The 15523-nt window shown below is 50.2% G+C and overlaps 2 protein-coding genes across 5 annotated transcripts in view; one reads left to right on the top strand and one right to left on the bottom strand.

Annotated features, from left to right (window-relative positions):
- Nucleotides 1-15496, bottom strand: part of LOC138358618 (DNA-directed RNA polymerase II subunit RPB1-like) — a 16499-nt gene extending 1003 nt beyond the window's left edge. The window contains exons 1-2 of the mRNA XM_069316687.1: nucleotides 15417-15496; nucleotides 1-708 (exon numbers count right to left, since the gene is read on the bottom strand). The exon at nucleotides 1-708 is cut by the window's left edge and continues 1003 nt beyond it. Of these exons, the coding sequence (XP_069172788.1) occupies nucleotides 1-708; nucleotides 15417-15496 (788 nt within the window). The remainder of the gene's footprint in view (nucleotides 709-15416) is intronic.
- Nucleotides 1-15523, top strand: part of LOC123774886 (brain-specific serine protease 4) — a 109372-nt gene that overhangs the window by 5528 nt on the left and 88321 nt on the right. The window lies entirely within an intron of this gene.

The raw sequence follows: 15523 nt of genomic DNA, 5'->3' as shown, positions 1-15523 counted from the left end.
TTTAGGCTCTGTGAGGCTGTGTTTAGGCTCTGTGAAGCTGTGTTTAGGCTCTGTGAGGCTGTGTTTAGGCTCTGTGAGGCTGTGTTTAGGCTCTGTGAAGCTGTGTTTAGGCTCTGTGAACCTGTGTTTAGGCTCTGTGAGGCTGTGTTTAGGCTCTGTGAGGCTGTGTTTAGGCTCTGTGAAGCTGTGTTTAGGCTCTGTGAGGCTGTGTTTAGGCTCTGTGAGGCTGTGTTTAGGCTCTGTGAAGCTGTGTTTAGGCTCTGTGAAGCTGTGTTTAGGCTCTGTGAGGCTGTGTTTAGGCTCTGTGAGGCTGTGTTTAGGCTCTGTGAAGCTGTGTTTAGGCTCTGTGAAGCTGTGTTTAGGCTCTGTGAAGCTGTGTTTAGGCTCTGTGAGGCTGTGTTTAGGCTCTGTGAAGCTGTGTTTAGGCTCTGTGAAGCTGTGTTTAGGCTCTGTGAAGCTGTGTTTAGGCTCTGTGAGGCTGTGTTTAGGCTCTGTGAGGCTGTGTTTAGGCTCTGTGAAGCTGTGTTTAGGCTCTGTGAAGCTGTGTTTAGGCTCTGTGAAGCTGTGTTTAGGCTCTGTGAAGCTGTGTTTAGGCTCTGTGAGGCTGTGTTTAGGCTCTGTGAGGCTGTTTTTAGGCTCTGTGAACCTGTGTTTAGGCTCTGTGAACCTGTGTTTAGGCTCTGTGAGGCTGTTTTAGGCTCTGTGAACCTGTGTTTAGGCTCTGTGAGGCTGTGTTTAGGCTCTGTGAACCTGTTTTTAGGCTTGGGTTAGGTTAGTTTGTGTGTTTGGGTTGGAGATTTTTGGGTTAAATTGGGTTTGGTTAAATTGGATTGGATTAGGTTAGGGTTGAAAATCCGTTAGCGAAGCGTCCTTGTGTAGGATATGTGGTGTAACCCCTCTGGCGACCCGTGGTGGGGGACTAACATAGGCAAGGACTATGCCCAAGGGCCTGCTTGAGGCCCACTGGCTCGGCCTTGGCTTGAGTGTGAGGGGGGAGTCACCCTCGATAAAGTAGACTGCAGGAAAAGTATGCTGATTATACGCTGGAGGGAGAAAGCAGAGGAATTAAATAGAAAGTTGGATGGTTGCCGAGTGTGTGTGTGTGTGTGTGTATTCACCTATTTGTGCTTGCGAGGGTTGAGCTCTGGCTCTTTGGTCCCGCCTCTCAACCGTCAATCAACAGGTGTACAGGTTCCTGAGCCTATTGGGCTCTATCATATCTACACTTGAAACTGTGTATGGAGTCAGCCTCCACCACATCATTTTGTGTGTTTGTGTGCGTGTGTTTGTGTGCGCGCGTGCGTGTGTGTGTGTGTGTGTGTGTGTGTGTGTGTGTGTGTGTGTGTGTGTGTGTGTGTGTGTGTGTGTGTACTCACCTATTTGTGCTTGCGAGGGTTGAGCTCTGGCTCTTTGGTCCCGCCTCTCAACTGTCAATCAACTGGTGTACAGATTCCTGAGCCTATTGGGCTCTGTCATTTCTACATTTGATATGTATGTGTGTGTGTGTGCGGGCTCACCTATTTGTGCCTGCAGGACGGAGCTCTAGACCTTGGACCCCGCTTTTCAAGCCGTAGGTTGTCTAATGCAATGACTCCTGGCCTATTTCTCTATCACTTGCTTTTGAAGTTATGAATGGAGTTTGCCTCTACAACCTGCTCCTTTAAGTCATTCCAGTTTACTCTTCTTAAGCTAAAATGGAGGGGAATTATCAAAAGAAAGCGCCAAGCCACTACGACTATATAGCACTGGGAAGGGGTCAGGATAAGGATTTGGGATGGGACGGAGGGAAAGGAATGGTGCCCAACCACTTGTGGACGGTCGGGGATTGAACGCCGACCTACATGAAGCGAGACCGTCGGTCTACCGTCCAGCCCAAGTGGTTGGGCGCTAAATGAAAACTTTCTAATATCTCTATGACCCATCTGAGTCTCCAGCTTCCGTCCGTGTCCCCTTGTTCTGTGGATATTCATTGTGAACGTGTCCTCTGTCTCCACCCTATCAATCCCCCTAAGTATTTTATACGTCTGTATCATGTCCCCCCACTCTCCATCTTCCTTTCTAACGCCGTCAGAGTTAGTTCCTTCAGCCTCTTTTCTGCGTCATCTCTCGCAGCTCTGGGATGCGTCTTGTAAACTTCTGCGCCTTTTTTAGTTTCCTTGTGTGTTCTTATAGATTGGATTGTTATCTTGAGGTTATCTTGAATTGATTTCAGGGCTTTAGTGTCCTCGCGGCCCGGTCCTAGTCAGCTGTCACGGTCTCCACCCCCAGGAAGGAGCCCGTGACAGCTGACTAACTCCCAGGTACCTATTTACCTCCACCCCCAGGAAGCAGCCCGTGACAGCTAACTAACTCCCAGGTACCTATTTTACTGCTAGGTAACAGGGGCATAGGGTGTAAGTAACTCTGCCCATCGTTTCTCGCCGGCGTCCGGGATCGAACCCGGGACCACAGTATCACGTGTCCAGCGTGCTGTCCGCTCGGCCGGACGGTGTACTCTAAGACTGGTGTCCCATAGACAGTGTACAATGATCTAAAGTCTTCTTATCCAAGTTCCTGGAGGAGGATCAGACTTGCTAGCGTAGAGGGTGCGGCTGACGACAGTTTTCTCACAATAAATTAATATTAAATAAATGTTTATTCAGGCAAGGTACATACATACAAGGTAAGATAGAAAAGTTGATTGATTTATAGATAGAGCTAGTACATACTAGTAGTACATACTAGTAGTACATATTAGTAGTACATATTAGTAGTACATATTAGTAGTACATACTAGTAGTACATACTAGTAGTACATATTAGTAGTACATACTAGTAGTACATACTAGTAGTACATACTAGTAGTACATACTAGTAGTACATACTAGTAGTACATACTAGTAGTACATACTAGTAGTACATACTAGTAGTACATACTAGTAGTACATACTAGTAGTACATACTAGTAGTACATACTAGTAGTACATACTAGTAGTACATATTAGTAGTACATACTAGTAGTACATACTAGTAGTACATATTAGTAGTACATATTAGTAGTACATACTAGTAGTACATACTAGTAGTACATACTAGTAGTACATACTAGTAGTACATACTAGTAGTACATACTAGTAGTACATACTAGTAGTACATACTAGTAATACTAGCATTGCACAGTACAAAACTGCTAGTTTTGTACATTGCATTGCTAGCACAAAACATTGTACTAGCTAGTACAATGTTCTTTATGTGTTCCTCTGGCGACAGTTTACTATGCCAAACCACCCCTAGGTCAGACCCTACCCTAGGGGGCTGCATTTTTCAGCATGGGTTTGATGTATTTGGTATATGAGGTTCTAAATTATTTTTTTTACGCAAGTTTCTAATGGCAGTTCTTATGTTGGCCAGAGTGGTATATACCGGTGATGATATCCTTTTGATCAAGAGACAGGTCCGGCATGATATCAATACCTCAGGTTTTTCTCTCTCTGATTCTTGGAGAATTTTATTTCCCAAATGGTATTCTGTATTTGGCCTCCTGCTCCCTACACCTATTTTCATTAATTTACATTTGCTCAGGTTTAACTCTAATAGCTACTTGTTGGACCATTTCTACAGTTTGTCCAGGTGATCTTGAAGCCTCAAGGTGTCCTCCTCTGTCTTAATCCTTCTCATAATTTTAACCTCATCAGCAAACATCGAGAGGAATGAGTTTCCTCTTATGAAGGTAATTTACGTATATTAAAATTAGGATAGGTCTGAGTACAGAGCCCTATGGGACTCCACTGGTGACTTCACGCCAATCGGAGGTCTCACCCCTCACCGTAACTCTCTGCTTTCTATTGCTTAGGTACTCCCTTATCCACTGGAGCACCTTACCAGCTACACCTGCCTGTTTCTCCAGCTTATGTACCAGCCTCTTATGCGGTACTGTGTCAAAGGCTTTCCGACAGTCCAAGAAAATGCAGTCCGCCCAGCCTTCTCTTTCTTTCTTAATCTTTGTCACCTGGTCGTAGAATTCTATTAAGCCAGTCAGGCAAGATTTACCCTCCCTGAACCCATGTTGATGGGTTGTCACGAAGTCTCTTCTCTCCAGATGTGTTGCAAGTTTTTTCTCACAATCTTCTCCATCACCTTGCATGGTATACAAGTTAAGGACACTGGCCTGTAGTTCAGTGCCTCTTGTCTGTCACCCTTTTTGTATATTGGGACTACATTAGCAGTCTTCCATATTTCTGGTAAGTCTCCCGTCTCCAGTGACTTACTATACACTATGGAGAGTGGCGAATAGTAAGCTATCTTATCTTGAGATGATTTCGGGGCTTAGCGTCCCCGCGGCCCGGTCCTTTTTGTTACACATCCCCAGGAAGCAGCCCGTAGCAGCTGTCTAACTCCCAGGTACACATTTCCGGCTAGATGAACAAGGGCATCAGAGTGAAAGAAACTCTGCTCATTTGTTTCCGCCTCCGCCGGGGACCGAACCCGGAACCTCAGGACTACGAATCCCAAACGATGTCCACTCAGCCGTCAGGCCCATAATAATAATTTGTATTTTAGAAATTATGCATTATATAATGCATTGGTTAATTAGATGTTAGAGAGGATGTGTATTGAACAATGACACTAATGTACAGAGCGTGTCCAGCATAACTAGTTTAGGAAATTTAGGGAAATTTATGAAAATTTAGGGAAATTTATGAAAATTTAGGGAAATTTAGGAAAATTTAGGGAAATTTTGGAAAATTTAGGGAAATTTATGAAAATTTAGGGAAATTTTGGAAAATTTAGGGAAATTTTGGAAAATTTAGGGAAATTTTGGAAAATTTAGGAAAATTATTTTGGGTATATTGGGGGCAAATACTTAATACTAAACGAGAAGTAAGCTAACATATATGGCTCGGGAATCCCGGGGTTCGAATCCCGGGCGGGACAGAAAAGAGTTTGGGCACGTTAACTTTCACCTAATGCATCTGTTCACCCTTAGCAATAACTAGGTACCTGGGAGTTAGGCAACTGTTGTGTGGGGGTTGTATCCTGGGGTGGGAGGTGAGTAGTTCCACCATGGGGAGAGAGGGGGGGGGGAGACCTGGAATATAAATACACAGGCTGCCTGTCCCCAAAAAATTAAATAATTATAAAATCTGTAGTTTTAACAAATACATCAGAATACATTAAATACAGATGTATTTACAATTTGTAAATTGTATTTACAAATATGTATTTACAAATTGTATTTACAATTTGTAAATTGTATTTACAAATATGTATTTACAAATTGTATTTACAATTTGTAAATACAGTAAAATAAATTTAACATATTTGCACGAGGGAGAGAGAAGGAAATTTGTTAATTAACGTGATGTTAATTAAATCTAATTAACATATCTAATTATGTCTATCTTAGATTGTATTTTAACTTGCTTGAGAAAAGTGCAGATTTCAGTCACACTTGGAAGGTCATTCCTCAACTTGGGGTCCTCAACCACTTGGGCTGGACGGTAGAGCGACGGTCTCGCTTCATGCAGGTCGGCGTTCAATCCCCGACCGTCCACAAGTGGTTGGGCACCATTCCTTCCCTCCGTCCCATCCCAAATCCTTATCCTGACCCCTTCCCAGTGCTATATAGTCGTAGTGGCTTGGCGCTTTCCCCCTGATAATTTCATCCCTCATTCCTGGGGCCTGATAGCTGAGTGGACAGCGCTTCTGATTTGTGGTCTTGAGGTTCCGGGTTCGATCCCCGGTGGAGGCGGAAACACAAATGGGCAGAGTTTCTTTCACCCTGATGCTCCTGTTCACCTTGCAGTAAAATAAGTGCCTGGGAACAAATCCACAAGGGTGCGTGACGAGGATTCGAACCTGCGTCCGTGACGAGGATTCGAACCTGCGTAAGGCAGCGTCTGGGATGCTCTCGGACGCAGGTTCGAATCTTCTTCACGGCCCTTGTGGATTTGTTCATTTGATGCATCAGGCTATTGTGATTTCTGTGTGTAAAGAAAATAAACTGTTTTATAACTTTTTTTTGTCATGCTTCGTATATAACAATTGAAACTGTTTGTCGTTAGTTAGACTAACAAGAAATTTCCCAACTGCTCTTTCAATTTCAGTGTTGTTAGTGCTTAGTTCATTAGGCTTAGTTGACTTGTTTGTAAACAATATGTAATATTTTTTTTAATATTAAGGGCGAGTTTGTTTCTAGATATAAAAGGACTTTTGTTTTCGCTCTGCTACACTGTTTGAGAATAGTTGTTTAGCATGGGATATAATGAAGGTTGGGACACATAGAATAGGCTGGGAGTGTTGCATGGGATTGATGTACATGGGAGAGTGAGACAGAGAGAGAGAGAGAAAGAAAAAAAGAGAGAGAAAGAAAAAAAGAGAGAGAGAGAGAGAGAGAGAGACAGACAGAGAGAGAGAAAGAAAAAGAGAGAGGGAGAGAGAGAGACAGACAGAGAGAAAGAAAAAGAGAGAGAGAGAGAGAGAGAGAGAGAGACAGACAGAGAGAGAGAAAGAAAAAGAGAGAGAGAGAGAGAGAAAGACAGAGAGAGAAAGAAAAAGAGAGAGAGAGAGAGAGAGAGAGAGAGAGAGAGACAGACAGAGAGAAAGAAAAAGAGAGAGAGAGACAGACAGACAGAGAGAAAGAAAAAGAGAGAGAGACAGAGAGAGAGAGAGAGACAGAGAGGGTGGGTGGCTGTGGTCTGTACATGGAGAAGACTATACAGTGGTGGTGTGAGGGTTGAGCTTTAGCTCTTTGGTCCCGCCTCTCAACTATGTGTACGGAATGAACTAATACTATAGTGATGAAAGCCTCTCTCTCCCACACCCTCCCACCATCTCCCACCCACCTAGTGTAGTAGTACCGTGGGATGGGGGGGGGGGCACCCATCCCCCCCCTCTCTCTCTCTCCCACAATGAAAGTTCACCACTAACCCACATCCGAAGCGTTCGGAATTCTTCGTCTTTCGCTCACTCTCTCTACTATTCGTTCTTCCGTACTGTCACACTGAGGAACTGTGTCAGTTTTTATGGTATATTTTTTTCTCGTGGTTGCCATTGCTTCTACACTCTGATTCCTATGATTAATTTACAGATATTATGGTCCCTGGTCCCTGGTATTGTTGGGTGATGGTCCCTGGTCCCTGGTATTGTTGGGTGATGGTCCCTGGTCCCTGGTACTGTTGGGTGATGGTCCCTGGTCCCTGGTACTGTTGGGTGATGGTCCCTGGTCCCTGGTACTGTTGGGTGATGGTCCCTGGTCCCTGGTACTGTTGGGTGATGGTCCCTGGTCCCTGGTATTGTTGGGTGATGGTCCCTGGTCCCTGGTATTGTTGGGTGATGGTCCCTGGTATTGTTGGGTGATGGTCCCTGGTCCCTGGTATTGTTGGGTGATGGTCCCTGGTATTGTTGGGTGATGGTCCCTGGCCCCTGGTATTGTTGGGTGATGGTCCCTGGTCCCTGGTACTGTTGGGTGATGGTACCTGGTATTGTTGGGTGATGGTCCCTGGTCCCTGGTACTGTTGGGTGATGGTCCCTGGTATTGTTGGGTGATGGTCCCTGGTCCCTGGTACTGTTGGGTGATGGTACCTGGTATTGTTGGGTGATGGTCCCTGGTCCCTGGTACTGTTGGGTGATGGTCCCTGGTATTGTTGGGTGATGGTCCCTGGTCCCTGGTATTGTTGGGTGATGGTCCCTGGTCCCTGGTATTGTTGGGTGATGGTCCCTGGTCCCTGGTATTGTTGGGTGATGGTCCCTGGTCCCTGGTACTGTTGGGTGATGGTCCCTGGTCCCTGGTATTGTTGGGTGATGGTCCCTGGTATTGTTGGGTGATGGTCCCTGGTCCCTGGTATTGTTGGGTGATGGTCCCTGGTCCCTGGTATTGTTGGGTGATGGTCCCTGGTATTGTTGGGTGATGGTCCCTGGTCCCTGGTATTGTTGGGTGATGGTCCCTGGTCCCTGGTACTGTTGGGTGATGGTCCCTGGTATTGTTGGGTGATGGTCCCTGGTCCCTGGTACTGTTGGGTGATGGTCCCTGGTATTGTTGGGTGATGGTCCCTGGTACTGTTGGGTGATGGTCCCTGGTATTGTTGGGTGATGGTCCCTGGTATTGTTGGGTGATGGTCCCTGGTATTGCTGGGTGATGGTCCCTGGTATTGTTGGGTGATGGTCCCTGGTCCCTGGTACTGTTGGGTGATGGTCCCTGGTCCCTGGTACTGTTGGGTGATGGTCCCTGGTACTGTTGGGTGATGGTCCCTGGTCCCTGGTACTGTTGGGTGATGGTCCCTGGTCCCTGGTACTGTTGGGTGATGGTCCCTGGTCCCTGGTACTGTTGGGTGATGGTCCCTGGTCCCTGGTACTGTTGGGTGATGGTCCCTGGTCCCTGGTACTGTTGGGTGATGGTCCCTGGTCCCTGGTATTGTTGGGTGATGGTACCTGGTCCCTGGTATTGTTGGGTGATGGTCCCTGGTCCCTGGTATTGTTGGGTGATGGTCCCTGGTCCCTGGTATTGTTGATTGATGGTACCTGGTATTGTTGGGTGATGGTCCCTGGTATTGTTGGGTGATGGTCCCTGGTCCTGTTGGGTGATGGTCCCTGGTCCCTGGTACTGTTGGGTGATGGTCCCTGGTCCCTGGTATTGTTGGATGATGGTCCCTGGTACCTGGTATTGTTGGGTGATGGTCCCTGGTCCCTGGTATTGTTGGGTGATGGTCCCTGGTCCCTGGTACTGTTGGGTGATGGTCCCTGGTCCCTGGTACTGTTGGGTGATGGTCCCTGGTCCCTGGTATTGTTGGGTGATGGTCCCTGGTACCTGGTATTGTTGGGTGGTGCTCCCTGGTCCCTGGTATTGTTGGGTGATGGTCCCTGGCCCCTGGTATTGTTGGGTGATGGTCCCTGGTCCCTGGTATTGTTGGGTGATGGTCCCTGGTCCCTGGTATTGTTGGGTGATGGTCCCTGGTCCCTGGTATTGTTGGGTGATGGTCCCTGGTCCTTGGTATTGCTGGGTGATGGTCCCTGGTATTGTTGGGTGATAGTCCCTGGTCCCTGGTATTGTTGGGTGATGGTCCCTGGCCCCTGGTATTGTTGGGTGATGGTCCCTGGCCCCTGGTATTGCTGGGTGATGGTCCCTGGTATTGCTGGGTGATGGTCCCTGGTCCCTGGTATTGTTGGGTGATGGTCCCTGGTCCCTGGTATTGTTGGGTGATGGTCCCTGGTCCCTGGTATTGTTGGGTGATGGTCCCTGGTCCCTGTTATTGCTGGGTGATGGTCCCTGGTATTGCTGGGTGATGGTCCCTGGTATTGTTGGGTGATAGTCCCTGGTCCCTGGTATTGTTGGGTGATGGTCCCTGGCCCCTGGTATTGCTGGGTGATGGTCCCTGGTATTGTTGGGTGATGGTCCCTGGTCCCTGGTATTGCTGGGGGATGGTCCCTGGTCCCTGGTATTGGTGGGTGATGGTCCCTGGTATTGTTCGGTGATGGTCCCTGGTCCCTGGTATTGTTGGATGATGGTCCCTGGCCCCTGGTATTGCTGGGTGATGGTCCCTGGCCCCTGGTATTGTTGGGTGATGGTCCCTGGTCCCTGGTATTGGTGGGTGATGGTCCCTGGTCCCTGGTATTGCTGGGTGATGGTCCCTGGCCCCTGGTATTGTCGGGTGATGGTCCCTGCTCCCTGGTATTGGTGGGTGATGGTCCCTGGTCCCTGGTATTGTTGGGTGATGGTCCCTGGTCCCTGGTATTGTTGGGTGATGGTCCCTAGTCCCTGGTATTGTTGGGTGATGGTCCCTGGTATTGTTGGGTGATGGTCCCTGGTATTGTTGGGTGATGGTCCCTGGTCCCTGGTATTGTTGGGTGATGGTCCCTGGTATTGGTGGGTGATGGTCCCTGGTATTGGTGGGTGATGGTCCCTGGCCCCTGGTATTGTTGGGTGATGGTCCCTGGCCCCTGGTATTGTTGGGTGATGGTCCCTGATCCCTGGTATTGTTGGGTGATGGTCTCTGGCCCCTGGTATTGTTGGGTGATGGTCCCTGGTCCCTGGTATTGTTTGGTGATGGTCCCTGGTCCCTGGTATTGTTGGGTGATGGTCCCTGGTCCCTGGTATTGTTGGGTGATGGTCCCTGGTCCCTGGTATTGTTGGGTGATGGTCCCTGGTATTGTTGGGCGATGGTCCCTGGTCCCTGGTATTGTTGGGTGATGGTCCCTGGTCCCTGGTATTGTTGGGTGATGGTCCCTGGTATTGTTGGGTGATGGTCCCTGGTCCCTGGTATTGGTGGGTGATGGTCCCTGGTCCCTGGTATTGGTGGGTGATGGTCCCTGGTCCCTGGTATTAGTGGGTGATGGTCCCTGGCCCCTGGTATTGGTGGGTGATGGTCCCTGGTCCCTGGTATTGGTGGGTGATGGTCCCTGGCCCCTGGTATTGGTGGGTGATGGTCCCTGGCCCCTGGCATTGGTGGGTGATAGTCCCTGGCCCCTGGTATTGGTGGGTGATGGTCCCTGGCCCCTGGTATTGTTGGGTGATGGTCTCTGGCCCCTGGAATTGGTGGGTGATGGTCCCTGGCCCCTGGTATTGTTGGGTGATGGCCCCTGGCATTGGTGGGTGATGGTCCCTGGCCCCTGGTATTGTTGGGTGATGGCCCCTGGCCCCTGGTATTGTTGGGTGATGGTTCCTGACCCCTGGTATTGGTGGGTGATGGTCCCTGGCCCCTGGTATTGTTGGGTGATGGTCCCTGGCCCCTGGTATTGTTGGGTGATGGTCCCTGACCCCTGGTATTGGTGGGTGATGGTTCCTGACCCCTGGTATTGGTGGGTGATGGTCCCTGGCCCCTGGTATTGTTGGGTGATGGTCCCTGGCCCCTGGTATTGTTGGGTGATGGTCCCTGACCCCTGGTATTGGTGGGTGATGGTCTCTGGTCCCTGGTATTGTTGGGTGATGGTCCCTGACCCCTGGTATTGGTGGGTGATGGTCCCTGGCCTCTGGTATTGTTGGGTGATGGTCCCTGGCCCCTGGTATTGCTGGGTGATGGTCCCTGGTATTGCTGGGTGATGGTCCCTGGCCCCTGGTATTGGTGGGTGATGGTCCCTGACCCCTGGTATTGGTGGGTGATGGCCCCTGGCCCCTGGTATTGGTGGGTGATAGTCCCTGGCCCCTGGTATTGCTGGGTGATGGTCTCTGGTATTGCTGGGTGATGGTCCCTGGCCCCTGGTATTGTTGGGTGATGGTCCCTGGTATTGCTGGGTGATGGTCCCTGGCCCCTGGTATTGGTGGGTGATGGTCCCTGGTATTGCTGGGTGATGGTCCCTGGTATTGGTAGGTGATGGTCCCTGGTCCCTGGTATTGTTGGGTGATGGTCCCTGGTATTGGTGGGTGATGTTCCCTGGCCCCTGGTATTGGTGGGTGATGGTCCCTGGTCCCTGGTATTGGTGGGTGATGGTCCCTGGTCCCTGGTATTGCTGGATGATGGTCCCTGGTATTGCTGGGTGATGGTCCCTGGCCCCTGGTATTGTTGGGTGATGGTCCCTGGTATTACTGGGTGATGGTCCCTGGCCCCTGGTATTGCTGGGTGATGGTCCCTGGCCCCTGGTATTGTTGGGTGACGGCCCCTGGTATTGTTGGGTGATGGTCCCTGGCCCCTGGTATTGTTGGGTGATGGTCCCTGGTATTGTTGGGTGATGGTCCCTGGTATTGTTGGGTGATGGTCCCTGGCCCCTGGTATTGTTGGGTGATGGTCCCTGGCCCCTGGTATTGTTGGGTGATGGTCCCTGGCCCCTGGTATTGTTGGGTGATGGTCCCTGGCCCCTGGTATTGTTGGGTGATGGTCCCTGGTCCCTGGTATTGTTGGGTGATGGTCCCTGGCCCCTGGTATTGCTGGGTGATGGTCCCTGGTCCCTGGTATTGCTGGGTGATGGTCCCTGGTCCCTGGTATTGCTGGGTGATGGTCCCTGGCCCCTGGTATTGCTGGGTGATGGTCCCTGGCCCCTGGTATTGCTGGGTGATGGTCCGTCTTCCCTGGTATTGTTGGGTGATGGTCCCTGGTATTGCTGGGTGATGGTCCCTGGTCCCTGGTATTGCTGGTGATGGTCCCTGGCCCCTGGTATTGCTGGGTGATGGTCCCTGGTCCCTGGTATTGCAGGGTGGTGGTCCCTGGCCCCTGGTATTGCTGGGTGATGGTCCCTGGTCCCTGGTATTGCTGGGTGATGGTCCCTGGCCCCTGGTATTGCAGGGTGATGGTCCCTGGTCCCTGGTATTGGTGGGTGATGGTCCCTGGTCCCTGGTATTGGTGGGTGATGGTCCCAGGTATTGCAGGGTGGTGGTCCCTGGTATTGCTGGGTGATGGTCCCTGGTCCCTGGTATTGCTGGGTGATGGTCCCTGGTCCCTGGTATTGCTGGGTGATGGTCCCTGGCCCCTGGTATTGGTGGGTGATGGTCCCTGGCCCCTGGTATTGCTGGGTGATGGTCCCTGGTCCCTGGTATTGGTGGGTGATGGTCCCTGGCCCCTGGTATTGGTGGGTGATGGTCCCTGGTCCCTGGGATTGGTGGGTGATGGTCCCTGGTCCCGGGTATTGCTGGGTAATGGTCCCTGGTCCCTGGTATTGGTGGGTGATGGTCCCTGGTCCCTGGTATTGGTGGGTGATGGTCCCTGGTCCCTGGTATTGGTGGGTGATGGTCCCTGGTCCCTGGTATTGGTGAGTGATGGTCCCTGGTCCCTGGTATTGGGTAATGGTCCCTGGTCCCTGGTATTGGTGGGTGATGGTCCCTGGTATTGCTGGGTGATGGTCCCTGGCCCCTGGTATTGCTGGGTGATGGTCCCTGGTCCCTGGTATTGGTGGGTGATGGTCCCTGGTCCCTGGTATTGGTGGGTGATGGTCCCTGGTCCCTGGTATTGGTGGGTGATGGTCCCTGGTATTGGTGGGTGATGGTCCCTGGTCCCTGGTATTGGTGGGTAATGGTCCCTGGTCCCTGGTATTTTTGGGTGATTGTCCCTGGTCCCTGGTATTGCTGGGTGATGGTCCCTGGTATTGGTGGGTGATGGTCCCTGGTCCCTGGTATTGGTGGGTGATGGTCTCTGGTCCCTGGTATTGGTGGGTGATGGTCCCTGGTATTGGTGGGTGAAGGTCCCTGGTATTGCTGGGTGATGGTCCCTGGTCCCTGGTATTGGTGGGTGATGGTCCCTGGTCCCTGGTATTGGTGGGTGATGGTCCCTGGTATTGGTGGGTAATGGTCCCTGGTCCCTGGTATTGGTGGGTGATGGTCCCTGGTCCCTGGTATTGTTGGGTGATGGTCCCTGGTCCCTGGTATTGCTGGGTGATGGTCCCTGGCCCCTGGTATTGCTGGGAGATGGTCCCTGGCCCCTGGTATTGCAGGGTGCTGGTCCCTGGTCCCTGGTATTGGTGGGTGATGGTCCCTGGTCCCTGGTATTGCTGGGTGATGGTCCCTGGTCCCTGGTATTGCTGGGTGATGGTCCCTGGTCCCTGGTATTGGTGGGTGATGGTCCCTACAAAAGTTCAAAGGGAACTCTTCCAGCGCTGAGCAGCTGGGTACGGGGCCTTTGTGTAGAGTTCTAATTCATTATATATTTCCTCTCTGATTCAGTAGATTGTGGGGGTTGGGAGAGTGCACAGGAGATGTTTAACTAGTTTTTGTGTCGCTTTAACCTTTAACCTTAACTACAAACTACATCCGCTGTGATGATCCGATATCCGGTTCTTGGGTGAGTAGTTAAATGGATTTCTTAAGGTGTTAAAGGGGTTAAACTTTCCCTCCTTTCCTATCGGGGCCTGAGGGTTGAGTGGACAGCGCTCGGGATTCGTAGTCCTGAGGTTCCGGGTTCGATCGCCGGTGGAGGCGGAAACAAATGGGGCAGAGTTTCTATCACCCTAATGCCGCTGTTCAGCTAGCAGTAAATAGGTACCTGGGAGTTAGACAGCTGCTACGGGCTGCTTCCTAAGGGGGGGGGGGGTGTAACAAAAATGAGGCCTGGTGGAGGACCGGGCCGCGGGGACGCTAAGCTCCGAAAATCATCTCAAGATAACATCAAGATAGCGTCAAGATAACATCAAGATAGCGTCAAGATAACATCAAGATATCAAGATAGCGTCAAGATAACATCAAGATAGCGTCAAGATATCCTCAAGATAACCTCAAGATAGCGTCAAGATAACATGAAGATAGCGTCAAGATAACATCAAGATAGCGTCAAGATAACATCAAGATAGCGTCAAGATAACATCAAGATAGCGTCAAGATAACCTCAAGATAACCTCAAGATAACATCAAGATAACATCAAGATAACATCAAGATAACCTGCCCTGCTCATGACTGAGGTAATCACCAGTTACAGAGTGTAGGTGTTGGAGGGGTGACCCAGATGATGTCGTCTCGGGTCCTCAAGGTCTCGGTCTTCACCCCCGACCACTGTTAGCAGAGGCTCTTATACCGACTCTTAATCGCTAAGAGCTTTTAAATTGTCGACTCGGCATTTTATTACCGAATTGGACGATTTGTTAGTAACACGCACGCACGTTCACACACACACACACACACACACACACACACACACACACACACACACACACACACACACACACATTGACAGTTGAGAGGCGGGACCAAAGAGCCAGAGCTCAACCCCCGCAAGCACAAATAGGTGAGCACACACACACACACACACACCACACACACACACACACACACACACACACACACACACACACACACACACACACACAGAGTGGTTGACAAATGGAATGCATTAGGCAGTGATGTGGTGGAGGCTGACTCCATACACAGTTTCAAGTGTAGATATGATAGAGCCCAATAGGCTCAGGAACCTGTACACCTGTTGATTGACAGTTGAGAGGCGGGACCAAAGAGCCAGAGCTCAACCCCCGCAAACACAACTAGGTGAGTACACGGGTCCTGGCTGAGGAGTAGACAGCGCGCCAAAGGGCCCGGGTTCGAGGCTTGGCTGAGACAGAAACATATGTTCAGTTTCCCAAGGTAAGTAAATTATAAGGAGAAAGCGATAAGCCATTATGACTATATAGCACTTGGAAGGGATGTATAAGGATTTGTGATAGGATAGGTCTGAAACATTGGTGCCTAGCAACCTGGATGGTCGAGGATTGAACACGGACCAGTAAAAAGCCAGATCCAAGGTTATTATTGTTTTAAATAACCCAGCAGTGCTTCGTAGGTCATAAACTGTTTAATAAAGTCAAATAAAGCCGCCATGATTGAGCAAAGATGTACAGGTTTCGTAAGAGGTTGAGAAATCCTGGTCTCTTGTCCACATTTCTGTCTCCGTACACTTAGTGGTATTGCACTCCATTAGCCACTTCTTCGTCTAACTCTGCGGCCTATGTTACATTAACATGTAGGACTCGAACCCCCGTGGTTACGACCTTCCTGTTGACTACCCGTTGTTGCTTCCGGAGGCCCCGTTACCTGTTGACTGTTGTGCGATCAAGCAGGTTGTTGGAGGCAGCTGCTTGCAGGGACACTCTTCCCTCGCCCACATTAATCATATCTCATTCCCTTCACTGCCTCTGGCT

Source organism: Procambarus clarkii, chromosome 84 (assembly GCF_040958095.1).
Source record: "Procambarus clarkii isolate CNS0578487 chromosome 84, FALCON_Pclarkii_2.0, whole genome shotgun sequence".
Classification (NCBI taxonomy): Eukaryota; Metazoa; Arthropoda; class Malacostraca; order Decapoda; family Cambaridae; genus Procambarus; species Procambarus clarkii.
This window is presented reverse-complemented; position numbering and strand designations above follow the sequence as displayed.